The 20,761-nt window shown below is 38.4% G+C and overlaps 1 protein-coding gene across 6 annotated transcripts in view; it reads left to right on the top strand.

The window, feature by feature from the left end:
- ZNF326 (zinc finger protein 326) overlaps window positions 1-15,857 on the top strand; it is a 37,166-nt gene extending 21,309 nt beyond the window's left edge. For 2 of the 6 annotated variants that reach the window (XM_007427586.4, XM_007427585.4), the window contains exons 6-10: window positions 998-1,145; window positions 1,812-1,911; window positions 3,399-3,529; window positions 10,479-10,574; window positions 12,182-15,842. In XM_007427586.4, coding sequence (XP_007427648.1) covers window positions 998-1,145; window positions 1,812-1,911; window positions 3,399-3,529; window positions 10,479-10,574; window positions 12,182-12,364 — 658 coding nt within the window. In that variant the 3' untranslated portion in view covers window positions 12,365-15,842. Of the gene's footprint in view, window positions 1-997; window positions 1,146-1,811; window positions 1,912-3,398; window positions 3,530-10,478; window positions 10,575-12,181 lie in introns of all 6 variants that reach the window. The other 4 variants (XM_007427584.4, XM_088153847.1, XM_088153846.1 and 1 more) reach the window with 4 other exon arrangements.
- Window positions 15,858-20,761: the final 4,904 nt, after the last annotated feature.

Raw genomic sequence — 20,761 nt, 5'->3', positions numbered from 1 at the left:
ATTTACGGGCATGATAAGCCATTAAACCCAGGGAATATTCTGAAATACCCATGAAATCCCCTACAAGAACAGAATGCCAGTAAGCCATGTTGAGGAGTCCCCTTGATAATGATTTAGATACAGTAGTGAAGAATAGTGTTGTCAAAGGTATTTTTTTCTGGTGCTACCAGATCTGGGTTGTAAAAATCCAGACAGCAGCAGAGAGACAGAAAATTCTAACCTTCTGGTGCCATCTGGTGGTTGTCTGGTTTCTTGCAGCCCAGACCAAGTAACTGTTTTTTTAAAATTCATTACAGATTTTTATTTTGCTTTATAAGCTAGTATGATGCCTAAAGGTTTGAGTCAGAAAATTTTAGATTCAATTTTCGCTTTGTCCATAAACTCACTGTAATCTTCAAAACACTAACTCACAATGTCACTTGCAATGTCTGCATTTGTAATATAGTTGAAAAATGTTAAGCGTTAAGATATGTTTATTTCTGGTTAACTGTTTGATAAGATAATTTCATTAAGCAGTGGAATATTCAGTTGTCTCAATTCCATTAAACTTTGATAAATTAGCTACCCTGTGTGTTGTACTGACAAGCTTAAACATAAAATGGCTGTTGTTTTAACAATAAAGTTGAAGTGAATGCTTTTCCTTTTCTGTTAAAGTACAGTAAATGGGGGAATGCTAAATTGATCTTTTGCATTAATAATGTAGACTTGCTATATTATATTTTTAATTATTTTGAATTTTATAGTAGTTCGTCATACAGTATCAGTAAATGTTTGCAAGAAGCTGCTCCTAAGCACCAGAGGTTCATAAAGGTCTTTGTAAAGATCTTCAAGTCCTGGTCTCGTAGAACAAACTGAACAGAATTGTTTCTCATAGTTTGGGTAGGCAGGGCTATATCTATATTTTTTTCTGGATATGTAGAACTTAATGAGATGGCTTTTAAAGTGTTAAAACAAAAAGAAAAATAATATTATGCACTGTACCTATATCTTCTGCTAGAATGGCATTCACCTGCTCATTCTGTAAATTTCGAACATTTGAAGAGAAAGACATTGAAGCTCACCTTGAAAGTGCTGTTCACCAGGAGACTTTAGATCACATTCAGAAGCAGACCAAATTTGACAAAGTTGTGATGGAGTTTCTGCATGTGAGTAGCTATCTTAATTCCGTAAATCCAGGGAGCTATAATTAACAGCTTAATATTCAGGAGGAAAAAAAAAATCAGAAACAGTGAAGTCTGGTGTAAACCCAAGCATAAATATTATCTGTTTAAGAAATACTTGGGTGTGGTTTTAAACTATGTGGTTCATTGTGTGCATGTTGAAAATGTTTGACCTTGTAACATTGTCATACTAAAACATTTTATTTTCTGAAATGGAGCTCAAACGATAAATTCTCTCTCGTGTCCTCCCATCCCTCACCTCAGTGCTAAATCCAATGCTTGGTTGGCCATTTAGGCACATATTTTTGCCTTTATCTTCCTCATAAGGCTATTTGATAGGACTGGCCAGGTCTAAACATAACCACAAAGTCGGGAGCCAAAGATTCGTAGACATGGCTTATCCTGGCTATGGAATTTTTGAGGTTTTTTAATTTGATCAGTGTACAATTTTATGTAATACTTGTGAAGATGGGAGATGAAAAGAGATCAGGACTTCACTTTTACAGAAAAACATTCTGCTCTCCTGTCCCTAATTCCATAATTGTTTCAATTATGGCTGATGAATCTAGAATTTCAGAATGTTGGAGGTAAATTTGGGATAAGTGAAAGTAATTTTTGATTCCTCCAAAATTATATTAATTTGTATTCTAGGAATGTATGGTGAATAAATTTAAGAAGACTGCTATGCGTAAACAGCAGACTACAAGCCAAATGGAAGCTGCTCAGATTACTGAAAAAGATGTAATGGAAGGCAAGTAGCCTGTAAAAATATGTGTTCTAGTTCAACACTGCTGTTCTATTGCATAGGCTCAGTATGTTGCAAGGTCAAATTGTAAAATCTTGGCCACTTAGTAGGAAGCAAGAATAAACAGTGGTGTTTTTTCTTCCAACTTGGTTCTAGATCCTTGGGTTTTATTTATTTGGAAAACTGCATGTGGGACTAGTTGGTCCTTACGTGTCAAATTAGCATGAAGGGAAAATCTTGGAATCCTGAAGCTGTTTTTGAAACATAAAACTAGCAGTTTTTGGAATTCATACTGAGGGAGAAGTATTGAAAAATTAAGTGCGACTATGTAGGATATATTTGGAGATCACTCATACATTTTCTAATTGCATGGGGTATATTGCTGAATTGTTTTTAATGTTTTCTTGCTTCTATTACCAGCGATTTGACAGCCCACTGTAAGGTTCCCATCCTCACTACAGGTAGTCCTTGGTTAACAACCACTCGTTCAGCGACCATTCGAAGTTACAACAGTGCTGAACAAGTGGTACATATGACCAGTCAGCACCCCCGCAGTCGCTTGATCATGATCCGGGCGCTTGGCAACTGGCTCACACGTAGGATGGCTGCAGTGCCCCACAGTCATGTGATCGCCATTTGCGACCTTCCCTGCCGGATTCCCACAAGCAAAGACAATAGGGAAGCCGGCAGGGAAGGTTGCAAGACGCTCCTGTAAGTCGCTTCCACTCCTTTTACTCCCAAGGAGCCCAGCTATGGAGTTCGAGATCTCGGAGATCTCGTACTCCATAGTGTGCCTGCCTGCACTCTGTAGTGCCTGCTCTGCTACGGCAGCCATCTGCATGCCCTCCCGCACCTGGCAGCAGCCACCTGCAGCCCGGCCACGCTTGCATGGCCCGGCGGTGGCCACCAGTGCACCCTCCCACACCCAGTAGCAGCCACCCCCCCACCCATCCATGCTTGCATGGCAGCCACCTGCACACCCTCCTGCATCCAGCAGCAGCCAGGCCTGGCCACGCTCACGCCACAGCAGCTTCTTACCTGCCTGCTGGCCTGCTTGTGAGGCACCCAGAACTTGCAATTTCCTACAGGCTTTCCCATTGACTTTACTTGTTGGAATCTGGCAGGGAGTCACGAAGAGGTCCTCACTTAACAGCCTGTGATCCTCGCTTGTTGATAGCAACGGAGACTGCCAGGATTGCCGTCGCTAAGTGATGCAGTCACATTATGTCATGCTTTACGACTGCATTGCTTAGTGATGGAAATTCTGGTCCCAATTACCATTGTTAAGCAAGGAGTACCAAAAGTACTTGTAATTTCTCCCTTTCCCCCCCTCTTTTTTAAATACATTATGTAGTAATTGAATACTTGGAAATGTTTCCCATATATCTGTCCCCTTTTTAATTTTGCAAATTCCATCTTGCTTCTTTTTTATATATAGAATCCTCACTGTTTTCTTTTGGCCTAATCTCAGATATCCATTATGTCTTTCCTAGGTGTTACAGCTGATGATCATATGATGAAAGTCGAAACTGTTCTTTGTTCTGCGTGCAGCGTCTATGTTCCTGCACTACACAGTTCTGTTCAGCAGCATTTAAAGTCTCCTGAGCATGCAAAAGGAAAACAGGTAAAACGTATCTATTCAACTGAATTTCAGTAATGTTGCAGGTGTCTCTAGAGATGCATAGTCTGGGCACTGGTCAATTCTCTGTGAAGTTTTGTCAGAGACCTGAGACCTTTGATGACTATGTAACATGTTAGCATAATTCATAACTGTACTCCACAGTGCAAAGTAATCAGAAAATATAAGTGATATAGATTACTATACTAATCTCCCCTTGATTACATCTTTGGTTGCCTGCCTAATCTTATTTCATGTCGCTCTGTACTTTCAAATATATGAGAACTGGTAAGAAGTAACAGTAGTACAAAGATAGTCTTTCTTTCCAATCAAGGTTGCTGAGTTTTCATAATACTACTGAAACAGTAAAAAGAGCCTTCTCCCTCCATATAAATAAGGAACAAAATAAGTAAAATTGCCCCCACTCTTCTTAGTTTTTCACTTTTATGAGATTTACTTTGACTAATATTTTTATTAGCTTTAAAATGTATGATATGGAGATGATGCAGCAGCACAATGCATTTATGCCAAAAATCATTTATCATTTATTCAGTAGGGAGAGATCTTCTTACACATGTTCATTTAAAGAAGGAATGCAATCTTTATTGATTTTATGGGATGCATTGAGGAGCTATATATGAGTGGGTCAGGAAGACATGGCATGAAAGCAGATGCATACATCTGTATTTTCTCAGACATGCGTACAGCCCTTTGTCATCCCAACTCATGAATGCTAACTACATATCACCTTGCAGAGTGAACAGGGTGTTCAGTCAAAGGGAAGAAAACTACTGGAGAAAGTAAAATAAGATCAATTTGGAATAGGTAGTGGGCACTCAACAAGGGCAGTCATATGAAAAGCTGGCAGCAGGGATGGTTTCAATTTTGGAGAGAGACATGTTTGTAATGGCTTGATGTGAGCAAGTGGTAAATGCTGCTAATAGTGACAAATTTAGAGAGAGGTCTGGAGTGGCTCTATGGACTTTCTGGACTTTTAAGTTATGCATCTCAAATTCCAGACATCACGGTTTTATGGTTCTTTTAAAATGGCTAAAGATTGCAAAAAACAAACAAATAAGCACCATACCTGTATATATTGTGTGGTAACTAGTCAGATGTTTATTTTTCAATCATGTAGTTTAAAAGCCAGAATTAAAGATCCAAAAATTGCAGTCTAATTGCAGTCCAGATTGACATAATGTCAGGTTTGAAAAAACAGATTTTTCCCCTGAATTAATAAGGAGTTTTGTTTAGATGAGATGACTAAGCAATCTTACATACCCAAACTAAGTGCCACTGAATTCAAGTGGCACTGAAAACCTTATGTGAACATCTGTTTAAAAATCCCTAAATTTTAAGTGCAGAAAGATTGGTGTTGCTTCATGATTGTGGGATATTAAAAAATACCTTGCTATTTTTGAATTGCCTTTAGTAAAACAATCTTTTTTTCTGGAAAATAACGAAAATATTATGTTGTTGCCATTTTCTGTAGGAATACAGTGCTAGATGATTACCAAATTAATATTTTGTGTGCTACCTTGTGTTCAGAAGTATTCTAGGTTTTCATACTATTCAGGCTGCAGAACCTGTTAGTTAAAACAAAAGAAAATTCCCAGAACACTGATCAAGACACAAAGATGTAGTGAGAGAAAATTTGCTGTTTCAGTCAACTTTTTTTTTTTTGCCATTAGTCTGTTACAGAATTACATCAAGTTCTCAGAACTCTAGGATTCTGGGGAACACAGTTTGAAAAACCGTCTTGTAGAAGCTGAAGCCTGGCAGTCTTTAGGTAGCATGGAAACATTAGTTTGAAGAGCATGAAAATGTTTTAAAACACAAAACTACTACCATACTATGTAAAGCAAATTTTATTTCCTACAATGTTGATGTGTTAAATAGAATATGCATGGAACTTGTATATCATAACAATTAATGCTGAAATTAAAATCCTATTCAGCTGTTGATGAAAATAGTGAGGGCTTGTGAATTTATTTCAGACTGGAGCTGCTGCTGTCTGTCATTTAAACTGAAGCAAAGAGTTTATATAGACTAACACTGCAGTCACTGTACATATTTTTACTATATTAAATGCAGATAGTTGTACCAAAATAAACTTGTATGATCTCTAGACAAACAACTTTATCTGTTTAGAGTTTAGTTAAATGAAGATGTCAGTTACAAACTAATAAAAAATACAAACTAATAAAAAATAATGCAAGCCAATAAAAATGATAACAGCAAGAATAAATAACTTACTGCATATAAAAATGAGGCTAAAACTGGAAGCAAAATAAAACTCTTCATAGATATGAAATCACTAAAAATTGTTCTTAAAAAGACTAAGCATATAGAAAGATCTTCATCTGGTACTCAAAAATAGTACATAGTGCTGGACAAAGCTTTGTTTTGAAGGTGCTTTCTGAAGCAACACAACTTCTTGTTTCTGAAAAGTGAAGTTTTTCAGAAGCCTCTGGGTCATCCAGTGGCAGAAAGAACTTCTGCACTTGGTTAAGACATTCCAGAGTGGCCTCAGAAATTATGCAAAGAACCTATGTGAAGTGAATCGCATATCACAGTACCTTCACATGTTAACCTTTTGAGGAAGGTCATTCAAGACAGGGTACACATGTGAAAAATCCTCTGACTTGAAGCCATCTATCTTGCCCCACTACTCTGAAGCATTTGGATGGGAGCCTTGATGACCTTATGGTCCACAGAGGCAGATTTAGAGGAGAAGGTATTCTCTATACACAACACTTGCAAATAGGATATCACAGAAACAACCAGAGCATAAATAAGGTGTAAGGTTATCTCTGGCCAAATGGAGTAAAAACTGGTATGAACTAATAAGAGACATTCTGGATCACTGAAGTCATCTGTGCTTCTGGTGGCAGAGTGGCCAATATTCAGTAATTTTGGGCTTTAGGGGACTTTTTTTAGGATAAGAATCAGAGTGCAAGGTTTTTGTGACCATTCTGCTTCCCACTCCTAAAAGTGACGTATATCCATCTCCTGAGAGAGAGCAGAGAGTTTGGGGTGGTGTGGATGGTTTTGGGAAGTGGGAAGGGCGGTATGATTTGTGCTAAGGATGCTGAGTCCCTGTCACCAGCATCCTGGTGCCAGTCAATCAGCTTGGGAGAGTATGTAAGCTGTTAGCATCAATGGCACCCTTGACCATGATGGAGAAGGGTCAGAGATAAGGAAAGTAACAGTGGGCATTCGGGGCAGGTAGGAATATTGGGTTGGTAATGGGCAGTGGGAGATATAATGGGAGTCAGGGGAGGGCTGTGTTCTGGCCCCTTCATTCCCACTTCCTGGTTATCAAGCCTTAGTTCGCTCTGGACTCCAACTGATGCTCTTCAATGTCAGATCATCTCTAATAAAACTCACCTCATCTGGGATTAAATCCTGGATGAGAAGACTGGTTTGATGTATATTACTGAGACCTGGCTGGGGACCAAGTGTGTGTGTGTGTTCCCCTTCTCCAAAATGTACCCGGATTGGTTTTAGGTTTGGCACGAGCTGCAACCCCAAGGCCAGGGCAAGGGGGGTTCCTGTATTTGTTTTTGAGATTCTGTGGGTTGCCAGGGGTGCTGCCCTGCAGATAACTGAGTTTGAAACCCTACTTGAGAGGTTGGGCATTAGGGAACAGTTGAGACTGCTGCTACTGTATTAGCCTACCTGCCTGGACTGCTCAGTACCATACCTAGGTTGGTAGTGAAGTTCCCCAGGTTATGGTCTTGGGAGACTTAAAACTGCCTTCCTTGAACACAGAGTCAAAAGCAGCCTGGGATTTCATGGGCACTGTGGACCTAACTCTAGAGTTTACTGCAGATACCACACCCTCCTCCCAGGAGGCTGGACCTATTCAAGTGGTTTGTCCCAGGTGCCTGATGAATCCAGTTAGGTTTCATAGGGAGCTTGGGGTTGTCCTTGAGGCTTTGATACACAGTTCAGTCAATGCCTTGGTTACCACTTGGAGCGCAGCAGCAGTGACAGTTTTAGATCAGATCATGCCTATACAGATTCTCACTGTGTGCAGACTTCGGTGTGCACCCTGATTTATAGAAACCCCCAGAGGATGAAGCAACAGAAGAAATGCTGCTGCCCAGAGCATCACTGGGGGAAAACCAGGAGTGAATCTGACTATACACAGACAAGAGCCTAAGGGTCTACCTTGTGACAATAAGAGTGACAAAATGTGTTCTATTTCTCACTCTTATTGTGTCTTCCAAGTGTTGGCCAGTGGCCCTGTTCAGGGGATAGTCCTGCTGCCTCTGAAGAAGGCAGTGGTTTGCCCTTCTCAAGAAACCATTGTTGGATCCCACAGGTCCGGATAATTTTTGTACAGCGTCCAACCTTCCTTTTTTGGGTACGATTGTTGAGAAAGTGGTTGGTCTGCAGCTCCAAAGGGTCCTGGAGGAAGTGGATTAAGTGGACCTTTTCCAGTCAAATTTCATACTAGGGTATAGTATGAACAGCTTTGGTTCTACTTATGATGACCTGTGGTGGGCACAGGATGGGGGTAGTGCACCCATCCTGTCCCTCCTTGACCTCTCATCAGTCTTTGATACATCAACCATGGTATCCTTCTGGACTGGCATAAGGGGTTGTGAGTGGGGGCCGCTGTTTTGTGGTTCTCTTTCCTCCAGGGCCAGTTCCAGTCGCTGATGGTTGTGGAGTGGTCTAATCCTAGACGCCTGCTTTGCAGGGTGCCTCAGGACCCTCGTCTCCTTTTTAACTTTACGCGAAGTGCTAGAGGAGGTTATCTGTTGGCACAGGATACAGTATCAGTATGCTGATCATAATTAGCTGTATATCTCTGCATCTGGCCACCCAAGTGAAAATGTCAGGGTTCGGTCCTGATATGTGTAAGCTATGGGGATCTAGATGGGGAAGAACAGGCTTTGGCTCAACCCTATCAAGACCAAATGGCTGTGGGTTTTGGACTCCATGGTCCTGGAATTGGAGAGATTTCATCTTTGACTCTGGGTGGGGTTGCACTACCCTGCTTGGATTTAGTGCACAATTTGAGGGTCTTCCTGGACTCACAGTTCCTGCTTGAAGAGCAAGCAGTAAATGTGGTTTTGTAGAACTTCACTTTGTGTGCCAGTTGCACCTGTTCCTGGATCGGGGAGGCTTGCTTATGGTCATTCACATCTTAGTCATCTCCTGATTGGATTATTGCAGGACTTATACATAGAACTGCCCTTGAAAACCATCTGGAAGCTTCAGTTAGTTCAAAATGCATTGGCATGTGTAGTTAAGAGTATTTTTCATTATGTCCATGTAATACCTCTACTCTGCAAACTCTGCTGAGTCTCTCTAGGTTCCAGGTGCATTTCAAGATGTTGGTTATCACCTATAAAATCCTGCATGGCATAGGACTGGGTTATGTGTGGGACCACCTTCTGCTTGTCTCACATGCTCAAGTTTGTGTGCACCTATGGTCTAAAAAAATAGCTGCATATGGACAAGATAGGGTGGAAAGGGATGTGGTTAAAACAGAAGGTTTATGTGACAAGTAAAAAAACACAGTTTTAAGAGAAGTATCCACTTTTTTCTTCTTAAATTGGTTTCTAAGGCTGTGCAGCATTTTACATTTAATTCCAAAAAGGTATTTGAGAGCACACAGAGCTACAAACGTGCCATTTGTCTAAAACTCCTTGAAGGAGCTGCACCTTTTCCTGGGATTGCATGGAGCTTTAAATCCTCTCTGAGAAGCAAAGCAGTATTAGATTTTAAAAAGAGGTGGTGAGTGCTGCTCTCCACAGTTGGCGCACAATCCCAGGAAAGGTGTGGCCAGATAAGATCAAGAACCATGGTCATATTGTTTTCTGAAATTCTTGTGTTGCTGGCTAATTTAGAATTTGCTGGACAGATACCAAAGCAGGAGGACATTAAAGGAGGTGCCAGGACTGAAACAAACAGCATCATATTTAAATTGTCCCCATTAATTCCTTACAGCTCCAGGAGTCCTTCCCCGACTGTCATGGTGAGCCCAAGTGGCAGGGACACTCTCCAAAATTCTACTCACAAAGCGGTTGCTTTCACTGGGCCACTTTTATAGCCCCGCAACCTTTCTTTCCCCCTCCACCCCCAGATGCCTTAGTTTAGGCATTAGCAAAGGAAGGTTACATATTAATGAGGATTAAGCATCTAGCAGCTGCTGGGCACCTGCTACAACAAAAGAGGGAAATCATTATCTAATTGGAGTTAGAGCAGAAAGTTTGTTATCTTACAACTTGCAAGAATAAATAGGAAGAGCTAGCTTGTCTAAGCAGCCTCTCTTCCAGGTGTTAATTAAAAATTGTGGGTCATCCACAGGACACATATCAACAACCAACATTTGTCCAATGCACTTAATATCAGACACCACTGTTAGTGACATTGCTGTAAGTTGTTATGGATAATTTTATCATCAAGATGTCTCAGAGCCTGTCAGAACATACCTTTAAAGTAAAAACAAGTTTGGGTCAGATTGGAGTAGGCCAGCAGTGCAAGATCTTGGGGCCAAAGGCTGCTTATGACCTCTGAGTAGCGTCTCAGAATACACATTCTAAAAATATGTGAAAATCAGTTAATGAAACTCTCTCCTCATGTGTTTAAGAATTTTTTTAAAATTAATTTAAACACTGCAATTGCTTAACATTTAAGAAGTTTAGGGCTGTATGCAGCCCTGGACTCTCAGGTTGTTCAATTCTGTAAAAGGCCTTTCCCACATGCAAAACCATGAATATTCAGTGGAGATTCCATATAATTAATTTGGTAATGGGTTGTGGCCCCTGCTCGATCAGTTTCAGTATAAATGGTAATGACAGACGTTTAGATCTGTAAGAATTAGTAAGAATTCAACTTTTTTAAGATTATTTTTCCTTCAGTGACAACTTTGCATATCTGGCTAATTCAGCTCTTGTTGTAATATTTATTGAACGTTGCTCTGGAATATTTACAGACTTACAAAGAACAAATTAAAAGAGAGAGTGTTCTAACTGCTACCAGTATCTTGAATAACCCTATAGTGAAGGCACGGTATGAACGCTATGTCAAGGTAAGTTTGCAATATGGATTAATTTTTCCAGCAGCAGCAGTGATTAAAATTTATATGAAATTAATTTCTTTTAATTTAACAAATCCAAAACTGTACTTTTGTTGTTGCTATAAAGCCCAGCTCATACATCAATAGAAACTAGGGCTGGAAAATTAAATGAATGTTAATAGATTAATCCAATGAATATGCCTGTACATTAAGTTGCATATATTTTTATATTAAAATATTTCTGAAGCAAGCATTGTACCTGTCTTTTTAGTTTAGGGATAAGTATGTTGCATAATTCTGCAAGGTTTAAGATAACACATGTCAGTTGCTGCTCCACATGTATTTTTTAAAAATTTATTTTATTATCATTTTGATGCATGAAAAAAGGGGGGAAAAGTCTAAGGCAAACAGAAAAAAAGCCCAGAAAAAAACACATTATAGGCAACATCATTAAATCTTGACACATGAAAAAATGCTGATCGTTCTTTTCATTTCACCAGTAGAGAGCTAGCTCATAAACAAAATATGAGCACATCTGAATGATCCAAGATGGGATTCTGCTGTCTTTACAGCATTGAAGAGTAATTGTTTTTGCTGTCCTTCCTTTCCCCTTCCCCAGTAAATCCTCTTGAAATAACTCAGATGGTTTAAGAACTTGATTGGCAGTAGGCTTATTGCCTAGTTTTGGTTTTAATTGTTATATGCTGCCCAGAGTCACTGTTGCAAGATGGGTGGCTGTATAAACTATTTAAATAAATACACATTTAAAAAATAGTGGCTTCCTATAGAAAACTCTTACCTGCTACTTTCAAACTGGGTTATTCTAGAATTTAAGTTTATCATGTGAATAAAGGTCAACATAATACTTTCATCCCAACATGCCTTATGATGTTTGATTTAGGAAGTAAAAGGGAATGACATCAAGGGATGACATTAAGGGATTATCAGATTTATCCTTCGGAATTGTTGGTCACTGCTGTAAAGCCAGACTATTACAATGTCTGGATTTTATGTCCATCTAGTTGAACTGTCCAGAAGGACTAGATAAGGAAACACAGTTGTCTGCTTCCTGCCCTACCTGCTTGCAGAAAGGTAAGTACCACTACTTACCTTTCTGCAAGTAGTGCACTTAATTTCAGTAATGATGGCAGTGGAATTTTTGAGTTCTGCACTGAGTTGTATTGTAGTTTCTCCTAATTATTCTGTACTGAAAAAGCCATGGGAAAGAAGTAGCTGGGGATATATATTGGTTAAAAATCTGTGTGGTGGATATGAACTAATTACAAGCAAAACTGAACACAGACATATTTCAAATAAATGATCTGTACATGAATTGTGTTTACTATATGTTCTTGATTATAAAGTACTCCAAATTTAGTAGAGTGAAATTGAGAAGATATAGGATAGAAAGTGTAAAATGTAATTGTGGTTTTATGTTATTTGCATTTTGATTTTAAATGTTGTTAATCAACATGGTGAAATGGGCAACCATCTGTTTTCACCATGAATTGGAAATTGGGAGTCCAATTTTAGATTTAATTTTTTTTTTTTTACTCCTGTCATTGCACTTTTCAGCTAATGGAATTTGTTTCAGATTAATTTTAATTATTGATTATTAGGGTGAAAATCCATTTGAAGTCACTGATCAAAATGCAGAACAGCAAGGAGAAGAAGAAGACAAGGCAAATGAACCTGCAGAAGAGGAGGAGGAAGAGGAGGCAGAAGGGGAAGAAGAGGAGGAAGAAGCAGCAGAAGGGGAAGAACAGACTGACTTTACTCTTGACCAAACAGAAGATAATTAAATGCAAACCATTTTGCACAAGCAGAGGAAAGTGCTACTTTTACTTTTCGGTTCCTACAGTTAAATGTAAAATTTCTTAATAGTTAAAACAAGACTCTTGTTATCCTCTACCCTGTGCATGTATTCCATTTGAAGATGTCCTTCTGTAATCTAGTTTCACTTTTGCTTAAAAATGGAAGTAAACCCATTTTTAGTTGAACTTTTATAGTGACCTTGCTGTTAGAACTTATTATATTGTGTACCTTGTAAACATTGGTTTTTCCTTTTTTGATGTTAAGATTTGGATACAAACAAAGTAAGTAGAAAGTTAAAATCATTTCAACACAAAGCTTTTTAACTAAATGCAACGTAAATAGTTCTAGAATCATAAACTTAGAATTATGTTGTGAGTGTGGCTGTCTTCTGGACTGCATCACTCATTGTAAAGTACATGTTATGACAGATCTTGTAGTTTTTTTGTGATAAAATGTACTTGTTTGTAGCAATAAAACATTTTAGAAACCATAATGTCCAGTTTTAATTGAAGACCCAGCAAAATTTAGCCTATTAAATAATATGGCCTTTTTCATTTCTAATATATAAATGTGGTAAAGTAATGTTTGCTCTGAAAGACAATTCACTACTTTTCTAATACAATCTAAAATGTAAGTTGTCATTTAACTATTACAACTAGTTAATAGTGTTTTTATACATCCCTCCACAACTTTTATCAGTATTCATAATCCTTTCTTTACTACTGAATGTCTCAAGGTAAATCTATCATTATAAGACCTTTGGTCACTTGTCCTTGATGGTGTTTCCGGGAGACTATTTTGGATACCTGCTAGATTTTCTTAGCCACTGTTATGTTCCAAAAATGCTGTTATTTTCTGTTTGTCTGTAAAAAATAGAGGTGCCAGGTATAAAAATTAGTGCTTTATAGTTGTTTGAATGTAAAGGTGAATACTCACGTGACCCTTTCAATATAAATAAAAGCCACTTGACACCCCCCTTCTTTTGGGGCTGAAAATTAATTCTATGTGCAGCTTCCACTATTTATGATTTTATCTTAAGCTTTGTATACTTTACTATTGAAAAATGGTATAAAGGATTTTTTTTACATGAAGAAAAGCTATGGGGCAGCATTTCTGTTTTAAAAATATCATTTGATTTGTTGAAATGTCCATGAATGATCTGCTTTCATCTGTTGTGCCCACAAAATTTACTTTTTCAGTACAAAAAAAATCTTGAAGGTGACTTTTGGGAGAGTGCAACAGCAAAATTGGCTTGTTTCCTTATAGTTAAATAGCAGGGCTTAGCTATGATACTCTGTAGTGAAATCTTACATTAGAAATTGTATACATGCTGCCACTGAGCTCCACAGTAGAGAAGGCAATGCATCTGAAAGTTGAAATCTGACGCTAATAAAATAAACTTGTTTTTGTTGTCCTCCAGAGTTTGTTACTTTCAGGTACCCATAGCTTTCTCTTTTTGCATCTGAATTTCCCTTCCCCAAAAGGCATTATACATACATACATGCATGCAATCATATATTGGCTTGAATAAAAGGAACCCATTTAAATAAAATCTTAGGAAGATTTACAAAGATCTAGAGGACCCTAGAAATAGGAATTAGGTGCAATATTAATAGATTATTTGGAGAAGACAATGATATTCCAGCTGAAATGGAGAAACTGTCAAAACTGCATTAAAAAGCTGCTGAGTTTATGTATGGCTTACTATTCCTTGACTCTAGAATTTTGCATGCTATGGTATATTCTAGTTTTAAGTGTTGTAAGATAACCTTATAATATTTTGTGTGCACCCAAATCTAGGTTATATTTGATAGCAGTTTTCTATATTGCTGGTTGTGCAATTTGTGCTACACTAGAGAAGAAAGTATCAGTGAATGAAAGAAGAGTGAGTTCCTTTGGATGAGGTGTACAAGAATGGCAACATTGCTTGTTCCATTAAAGTCTGGAACTTACTTTGAAGGAAGGCATGGTTATACCCTTCACTGCTTGATAAAACTGAATTAAAACTTTATGAACTGCTGGTGGACTTCATTCTGCTCTCCAAATACTAGCTGCACTTAGAAATGATAGAGGGAAAAAAGGAAAACAGCCTATAATACAGCTTTTTATGTGTATGGCATGTTCATTTTTTAAAATGAAAGCATTTTGTCTTCAGTAATGTCTGATCTGTAATTGGAAATGGATATTGTGTATAGAAACTACCTTAATTTTTCTTACCTTTACCTTAATTATGAACTGCTTTTGCTATTGAATGGAAAACTTTATCAGGGGATCTTAATCTTTTTGTGCCATAGTACCAGCTGGCTATTTAAATGTATAAAATAAAATACTTAGATATAGTTTGCATCGTAAAGGAAACTTTGGCTACTTAGCTACAGAAGAACCTTTGAAACAGACATGTTGACCATTATCAGTTACCTGAGAAAAAGGTACTTCGCACAACCAAAGGTATTTTGGTTTTGCCTTGTTAGGGTATAATAATTTTAAATAGATTTATTGAAGTTAACATACATTTTTGGAGTCTAGAGGCCATAAATTACATTGTTACCTACACCATTCAGTGGAAAACAAAATGAAAGAAGTTAGTGAAAAATGAACACTGCCAGTTTGCATTGTGTTGGTGTTTAATTTCTTAAGAAGCATGTTGCCTTTGAAACTTGTGGAAGCATGTACATGCTAGGGTTACTGTCCTGACTTCCAATAAAGGGTTAATTTGCTTCCCCCCCCCCCCCGAATTTGAATTGGCTGCTTGTGCTAAGGTTGCTGTCACTTTTAAATGATAGATGTCTTCCCGAAAATCTCTTGCATCTTCCCTTGTGATACAAAGTTCATCAACTGCAATAGCAGGGTGGAGTTCTTTAATAACTCTTAAATTTATTCTTTAGAGATTTCTTTGCAAAATGTTCTATTGCTCCTCCACCCCTCCCTTTGGCATAATGCCTATAGATTTTGAAGTTACTCTTTCCCCAGTCGTATAGCTCGTGTAGCCCCTGGTTCAGTGCTGGTGAAAATACTTGCAAATCTCCTTTCTTCTAGTAGCTTCATGCAGCAGCTGGGATATGACAATAAGTCCCTGATCAGTAATCCCCAGACAGCCTCTGTGGGGTATACAGAATGACCAATCATAAGCTTCGATGTCACTTTAAATGATGAAGCTCAAGAAACTCTGCAATCCCCAAGAGATAATTATCTAATTATTCCTATTTGTATTCTCCAGGAAACCGCACCAGACGGATGTATGTTTGGAACAGTGTCATTATTGTGAGGCATATATTCATATTGCAGAGAAACAAACACCAGGTTTCTAAATAAAGTATATTTGAGATTGGCCTTAATGACAGTTCAACTATTATAGTTTTAAAAATAAAAATAAAGACATAAGAAATTATCTATGTTTTGCTGGTTCTTTAGTTACATTCTGTGAAGCCACTGTCTGAAATTGTGTATTTAAAATTTTGATTTAATCAGGGTACTTCAAGATTTTTCTACAAAATGATGGCTCATTATCTCCAAAAGGAAAAATGGGGAATACTTCATGTGCTCCAGTGCAAATGTGTTTGGGGGTAAGTTCTGCTGTCAAAATTAGTCATTGCACTTGTGATACAATTCTGTAATGTTATGTATTTTTTTTAAATAGCATAGAAACTGCTGATAAAATATGTTCACCGGTTACAACATACCTCCATATTTCATCCCCATTCTTTATTCTTCTGTCAGTTTTTCCTGGCTATTCCATTTTTTTCCCCCAAGGTTAAAAAAAAAAAAATCAGGTAGGACTGCCATCATGTGAAAATAACTGAAGTGTACTTGGGAAAATGAAGCACTTCCCTTTCATAGAAGTATTATGAAGAACTAGCTTTGGAATCTAGGGTGCTGCTTCTCCCTAATCCATGGAGGATGCTATAATGGTGCCTCCAACTTCCTCCTTTCATTTTCTATCTCCAAAGTACTCCCATTGCTTTTCTCCAGGCACATGAGGTTGGCTCTCCAGTGAAGTCACCTGGGCAACAAATTTCAATCATTGCTTCAGGGATCCCACACTTGCTTCCTGCTGAAAGTCTTGGAATACACACATTGTGGGAAAGGGGCTAACTTTGTAATGTATCTTATTATATTTTGAGTTCCAGGTTTAACCAGCTGTTTATAGTTAAAATGCAAATGGTTTTTACATTTTGCTGTCCTCTTGTTTATCCAGGCAGCTAACACTGTTTGTTATAATTACCCTTTCTAAAAATCCAGTAAACAAATTTTGTTCTACAGTTGCTTTTTCCAGCAGCTTGTTAGCGTAAACAAAGAACCCGCTAAATTAATATTTGCCAAGCATGATGATTGCACACATGCCTAAAAGAGATGCATAGAGCACAATTGTCCAAATTAATCCTACTTGAGTTCATTTTCAGTAATGCTAACTTATTTGTTGCTGCAAGTGCTGTTACTTTTGGTAAATAATATTCAGAAGGGTATGATATGTTTGTACAGCATAAAAATAAAACTTGCATTTTAAAAGTGAACAAATTCATTACAGTGCAAACCACTTCCGGATGGCATTTTGTAATCAAAGGATTATGCCATAATGAATATTTTGATCTGTTGAAGTATCAAAAGATTTCTTCTTTTAGTAAAGAAATGTACTTTAAATCTAGTATGATGGAAAAATGAGTATCGTGTACTTCGTGCAGAAGGACCTTCATTCTTCTCGCAGCTCCTGAATTTGTCAAATCCTCTCACAGCTAGTTAAGCCAGTGATAACCTCTATATCTTAAAGCCATAAATTCTGAAAGTTACTTGTGTTTGGTCTGAAGTTCTGTCTTTGATTTTGTCTGGTCCCACCCTTCATCAGTTTCATTGAAGGAGCAAGAGTTCTATTATTACAAATGACAGATAAAAATGTGATCTGAGAAACTAGTACTGTAGTTCTTTTAGAGGTATTGATGTAATCAAAGGATTATGCCATAATGAATATTTTGATCTGTTGAAGTATCAAAAGATTGCTTCTTTTAGTAAAGAAATGTACTTTAAATCTAGTATGATGGAAAAATGAGTATCGTGTACTTCGTGCAGAAGGACCTTCATTCTTCTCGCAGCTCCTGAATTTGTCAAATCCTCTCACAGCTAGTTAAGCCAGTGATAACCTCTATATCTTAAAGCCATAAATTCTGAAAGTTACTTGTGTTTGGTCTGAAGTTCTGTCTTTGATTTTGTCTGGTCCCACCCTTCATCAGTTTCATTGAAGGAGCAAGAGTTCTATTATTACAAATGACAGATAAAAATGTGATCTGAGAAACTAGTACTGTAGTTCTTTTAGAGGTATTGATGTGCAAGAATTTTGAAATTAAACAGAATGCTTGCCTGGGCAAAACAGTTGATTCTTGGCCAAGGAAGAAAGAACCGAGCCAACATTTACATATAAGAAGGTAACAGGATTTAGGAAGATAAGGTTGCATGTGTTTGGACTGAAGAAAATGTTACGTTAAACCTAATATCTTGAATATCCCTGCATCATTTTAACATTTTATAATGTCTTCTAACGATGTGCTTAAAATGGTTTTAACAGGATCATTGTTAGAAATGCCAGTACAGAGCAGGACCTCTCTCTACGTTAGTCATAAAGCATGGTTTCTTCTGCTCATTTCAGTGGATGGCCAGGACTTTACAAGGAGAGATAATTGTTTAAGTATCCAGATTCTAAGCCATTTGGGACTTGAATAACCATCACATTGAATTATGCCTGGAAATAGACTTGAAGCCACTGGAACTGAAATAAAGAATGGGAAGACATTTGTGAGTTGTCCAACTATATTTCAATTATAGGACTGACACAACATCCCTACAGAGATGGCCTTCTAGCCTCTGCTTAAAATTCCTCCAGAAGTGCATGTGCTATGAGGGAATATTTCACATACTTGTTAAGTATGCTTAACTAAAACTATACTTGTTTACAATATCTACCTATTTACCTTTTGGCATAGCAGAGAACAATACTGTTAGTTTTCTGGGTAGCTACTCTTTTGATATTTAAAGATGCTTTCATGTCTCTCCATAATATTATCACCCCAGGCTAAATGTATCCAGCTTTTAACCTTCTTTCAGGATGATCCAGCATGAGCAAGTATTCCAAACAATGGATTTGGTCCAAACTCTCGCTGTGGATTGTGCACCCATTTGATTTTCTCTGGTTGCTTTTCAAAGGCAGACCTATCTACAGTGGTGCTTAAGTTTGTGAACTCTTTTGATTTTTCAGTATTTATGAATAAATATGACCTAAAACAAAATACATTCTCCGCACAAGGCCTAAAGCTAGATAAGGAGAACCCAATGAAACAAAGGAGTCAAAAACATACTTGTTCTTTTATTATTGAGGAAAATGATCCAAAGCTACATATTTGGATGTGGCAAATGTCTGTGAACCTTTGCTTTCAGTAACTGGTGTGCCCCCTTGGGCAGCAATACATGCAACTAAATGTTTCTGATAACTCTTGATCAGTCCTGCACGTCGGCTTGGAGGAATTCTAGCCCATTTCTCCTTACAGAACAGCTTCCTAAGAGATGTTGGTGGGCTTCCTCGCATGAACAGCCCACTTCAGGTCCTTCAGCAACATTTCTATAGGATCAGGGACAGGACGTTGACTTGGGTTCACAAACTTGTAAGCAACACTGTACATATATATAGAGCCGTCAATCCTATAACCAAAGTATGTGGGTCTATGGTCAAGAATGGGCATAGTTAACATACCAGCCAAAATGTGGATAGATTGTTAGCTAGTGCTATAATTGGGGAATCCAAGCACAAAACTCAGATTCCAAATGGCCTACCTGATTTTCCAAGTAGCATTAGTATTTTGCCCATTTCTGTAATGTCTACATTCAGTTTTGGTTTCCTTTATTTCAGACAGATTGGTTGTCTTGGGCCCAGATGCAGGACTTCCTGTCACTCTGGAATTTATCTGAAAGGAAGGAAAGCATCTGAATTCCTATCCTAGGTGGTTTCGTTTATAGTTTCATGTAAGTGTTACGCATCACGGAGATCCTCTGGACGCTGCATAGTATACTTTCAAACTAAATACAGATACAATTTAAATAAAAAGAGGCTTTGCTATGAAAGTTACACAGTTCTGCTTTTATAATTGACCTGCCAAGCATGTGTACTGGTGAATCAAACATGGGTTTGGGCCCATCTTGCGCTCTCTCCCTCCTCCACAGACTGGGCCAATGTGAACAATCCACGATCTTGGATACCGACGTATGTGGCTGCTCATTAGTCCCTGCTGCCTCCTGACACCTGCACTGAACATGCTGTAGGCCTGCTGGTCCTTGGGAGAACGAGGCTTCTCCAGATATTGGCCTCTTGGTTGCCTGCCTGGACTACAGTTGTTAGGTTTTCTTTTAACGTGGGTGTTTAGGTTCTTTGACTATGCTACTTTATCAGTTTAGTTTCAGATGAATGGGGGCTTTATGACAGGCCAGAGTCGTCATGGTATTCATTTTGTGAATGGCAAATCTTTGCCCCCATGCTGTAGTTTTGAGCAAATGCTTGTGACATGCTCTTCACTAACAACGTCCTTCATAAATCTATAAAAGTTGAGGAACATACAGTAGGTCTTTCAACCATTGACTGAGATGACTCTGTGAGTGCTGCATTTATAGACATGAAATTGTTCAGAAAATCCACAGTACTGCAACATGGTATATTAGGGAGGGGGTGGGAGGAACTGGACTGAGATGATTTAGAGCAGGAGACAGAATGTGGTTTTATTTCTGTTTGTGAGCCACAAAGCTAAAAACGTTACCCATTTGAAGACCATGATCAAAGTGCTCCCACATCCAGATGTTGTTTAGTCGTTAAGTCGTGTCCGACTCTTCGTGACCCCATGAACCATATTGCGCCAGGCCTTCCTGTCCTTCACTGCCTCCCTGAGTTTGCTCAGTTTCATGCTCATTGCTTCAGTGATGCTATCTAACCATCTCATCCTCTGCCGTCCTCTTCTCCTTTTGCCTTCAATCTTTCCCAGCATCAGGGTCTTCTCCAAAGAGATCTCTCTTCGCATTAGGTGGCCAAAATATCTGAGCTTGAGCTTCATTATCGATCCTTCCAATGAGCAATCAGGGTTGATTTCCTTTAAGATTGACTGGTTTGACCTCCTAGCAGTCCTCAAGGTGGAAATAGGGCAACTTCCTCCTTTGCAGTGCTCAAGCTAAATGGTTCTTTAGCACAGGAGTGTCCACAGGGGTAGGGGGTCAAAAAAGCCAAGATGGTGGCTCTGACTACATGAATGAAGCTGTCCTCCACTTTTTATATGCCACACATGTAAAACTGGAAGGCTTTACGCAACCTCTGATTATCTACCAGCTCAGTTGTGAAACTTGAACGTGCTGTTAGCCTGCCC

This window comes from Python bivittatus, unplaced genomic scaffold (genome assembly GCF_059951505.1).
Source record: "Python bivittatus isolate LINGU-HERP-01145 unplaced genomic scaffold, Pbiv_v1 ctg000700_np1212, whole genome shotgun sequence".
Lineage (NCBI taxonomy): Eukaryota > Metazoa > Chordata > Lepidosauria > Squamata > Pythonidae > Python > Python bivittatus.
This window is presented reverse-complemented; position numbering and strand designations above follow the sequence as displayed.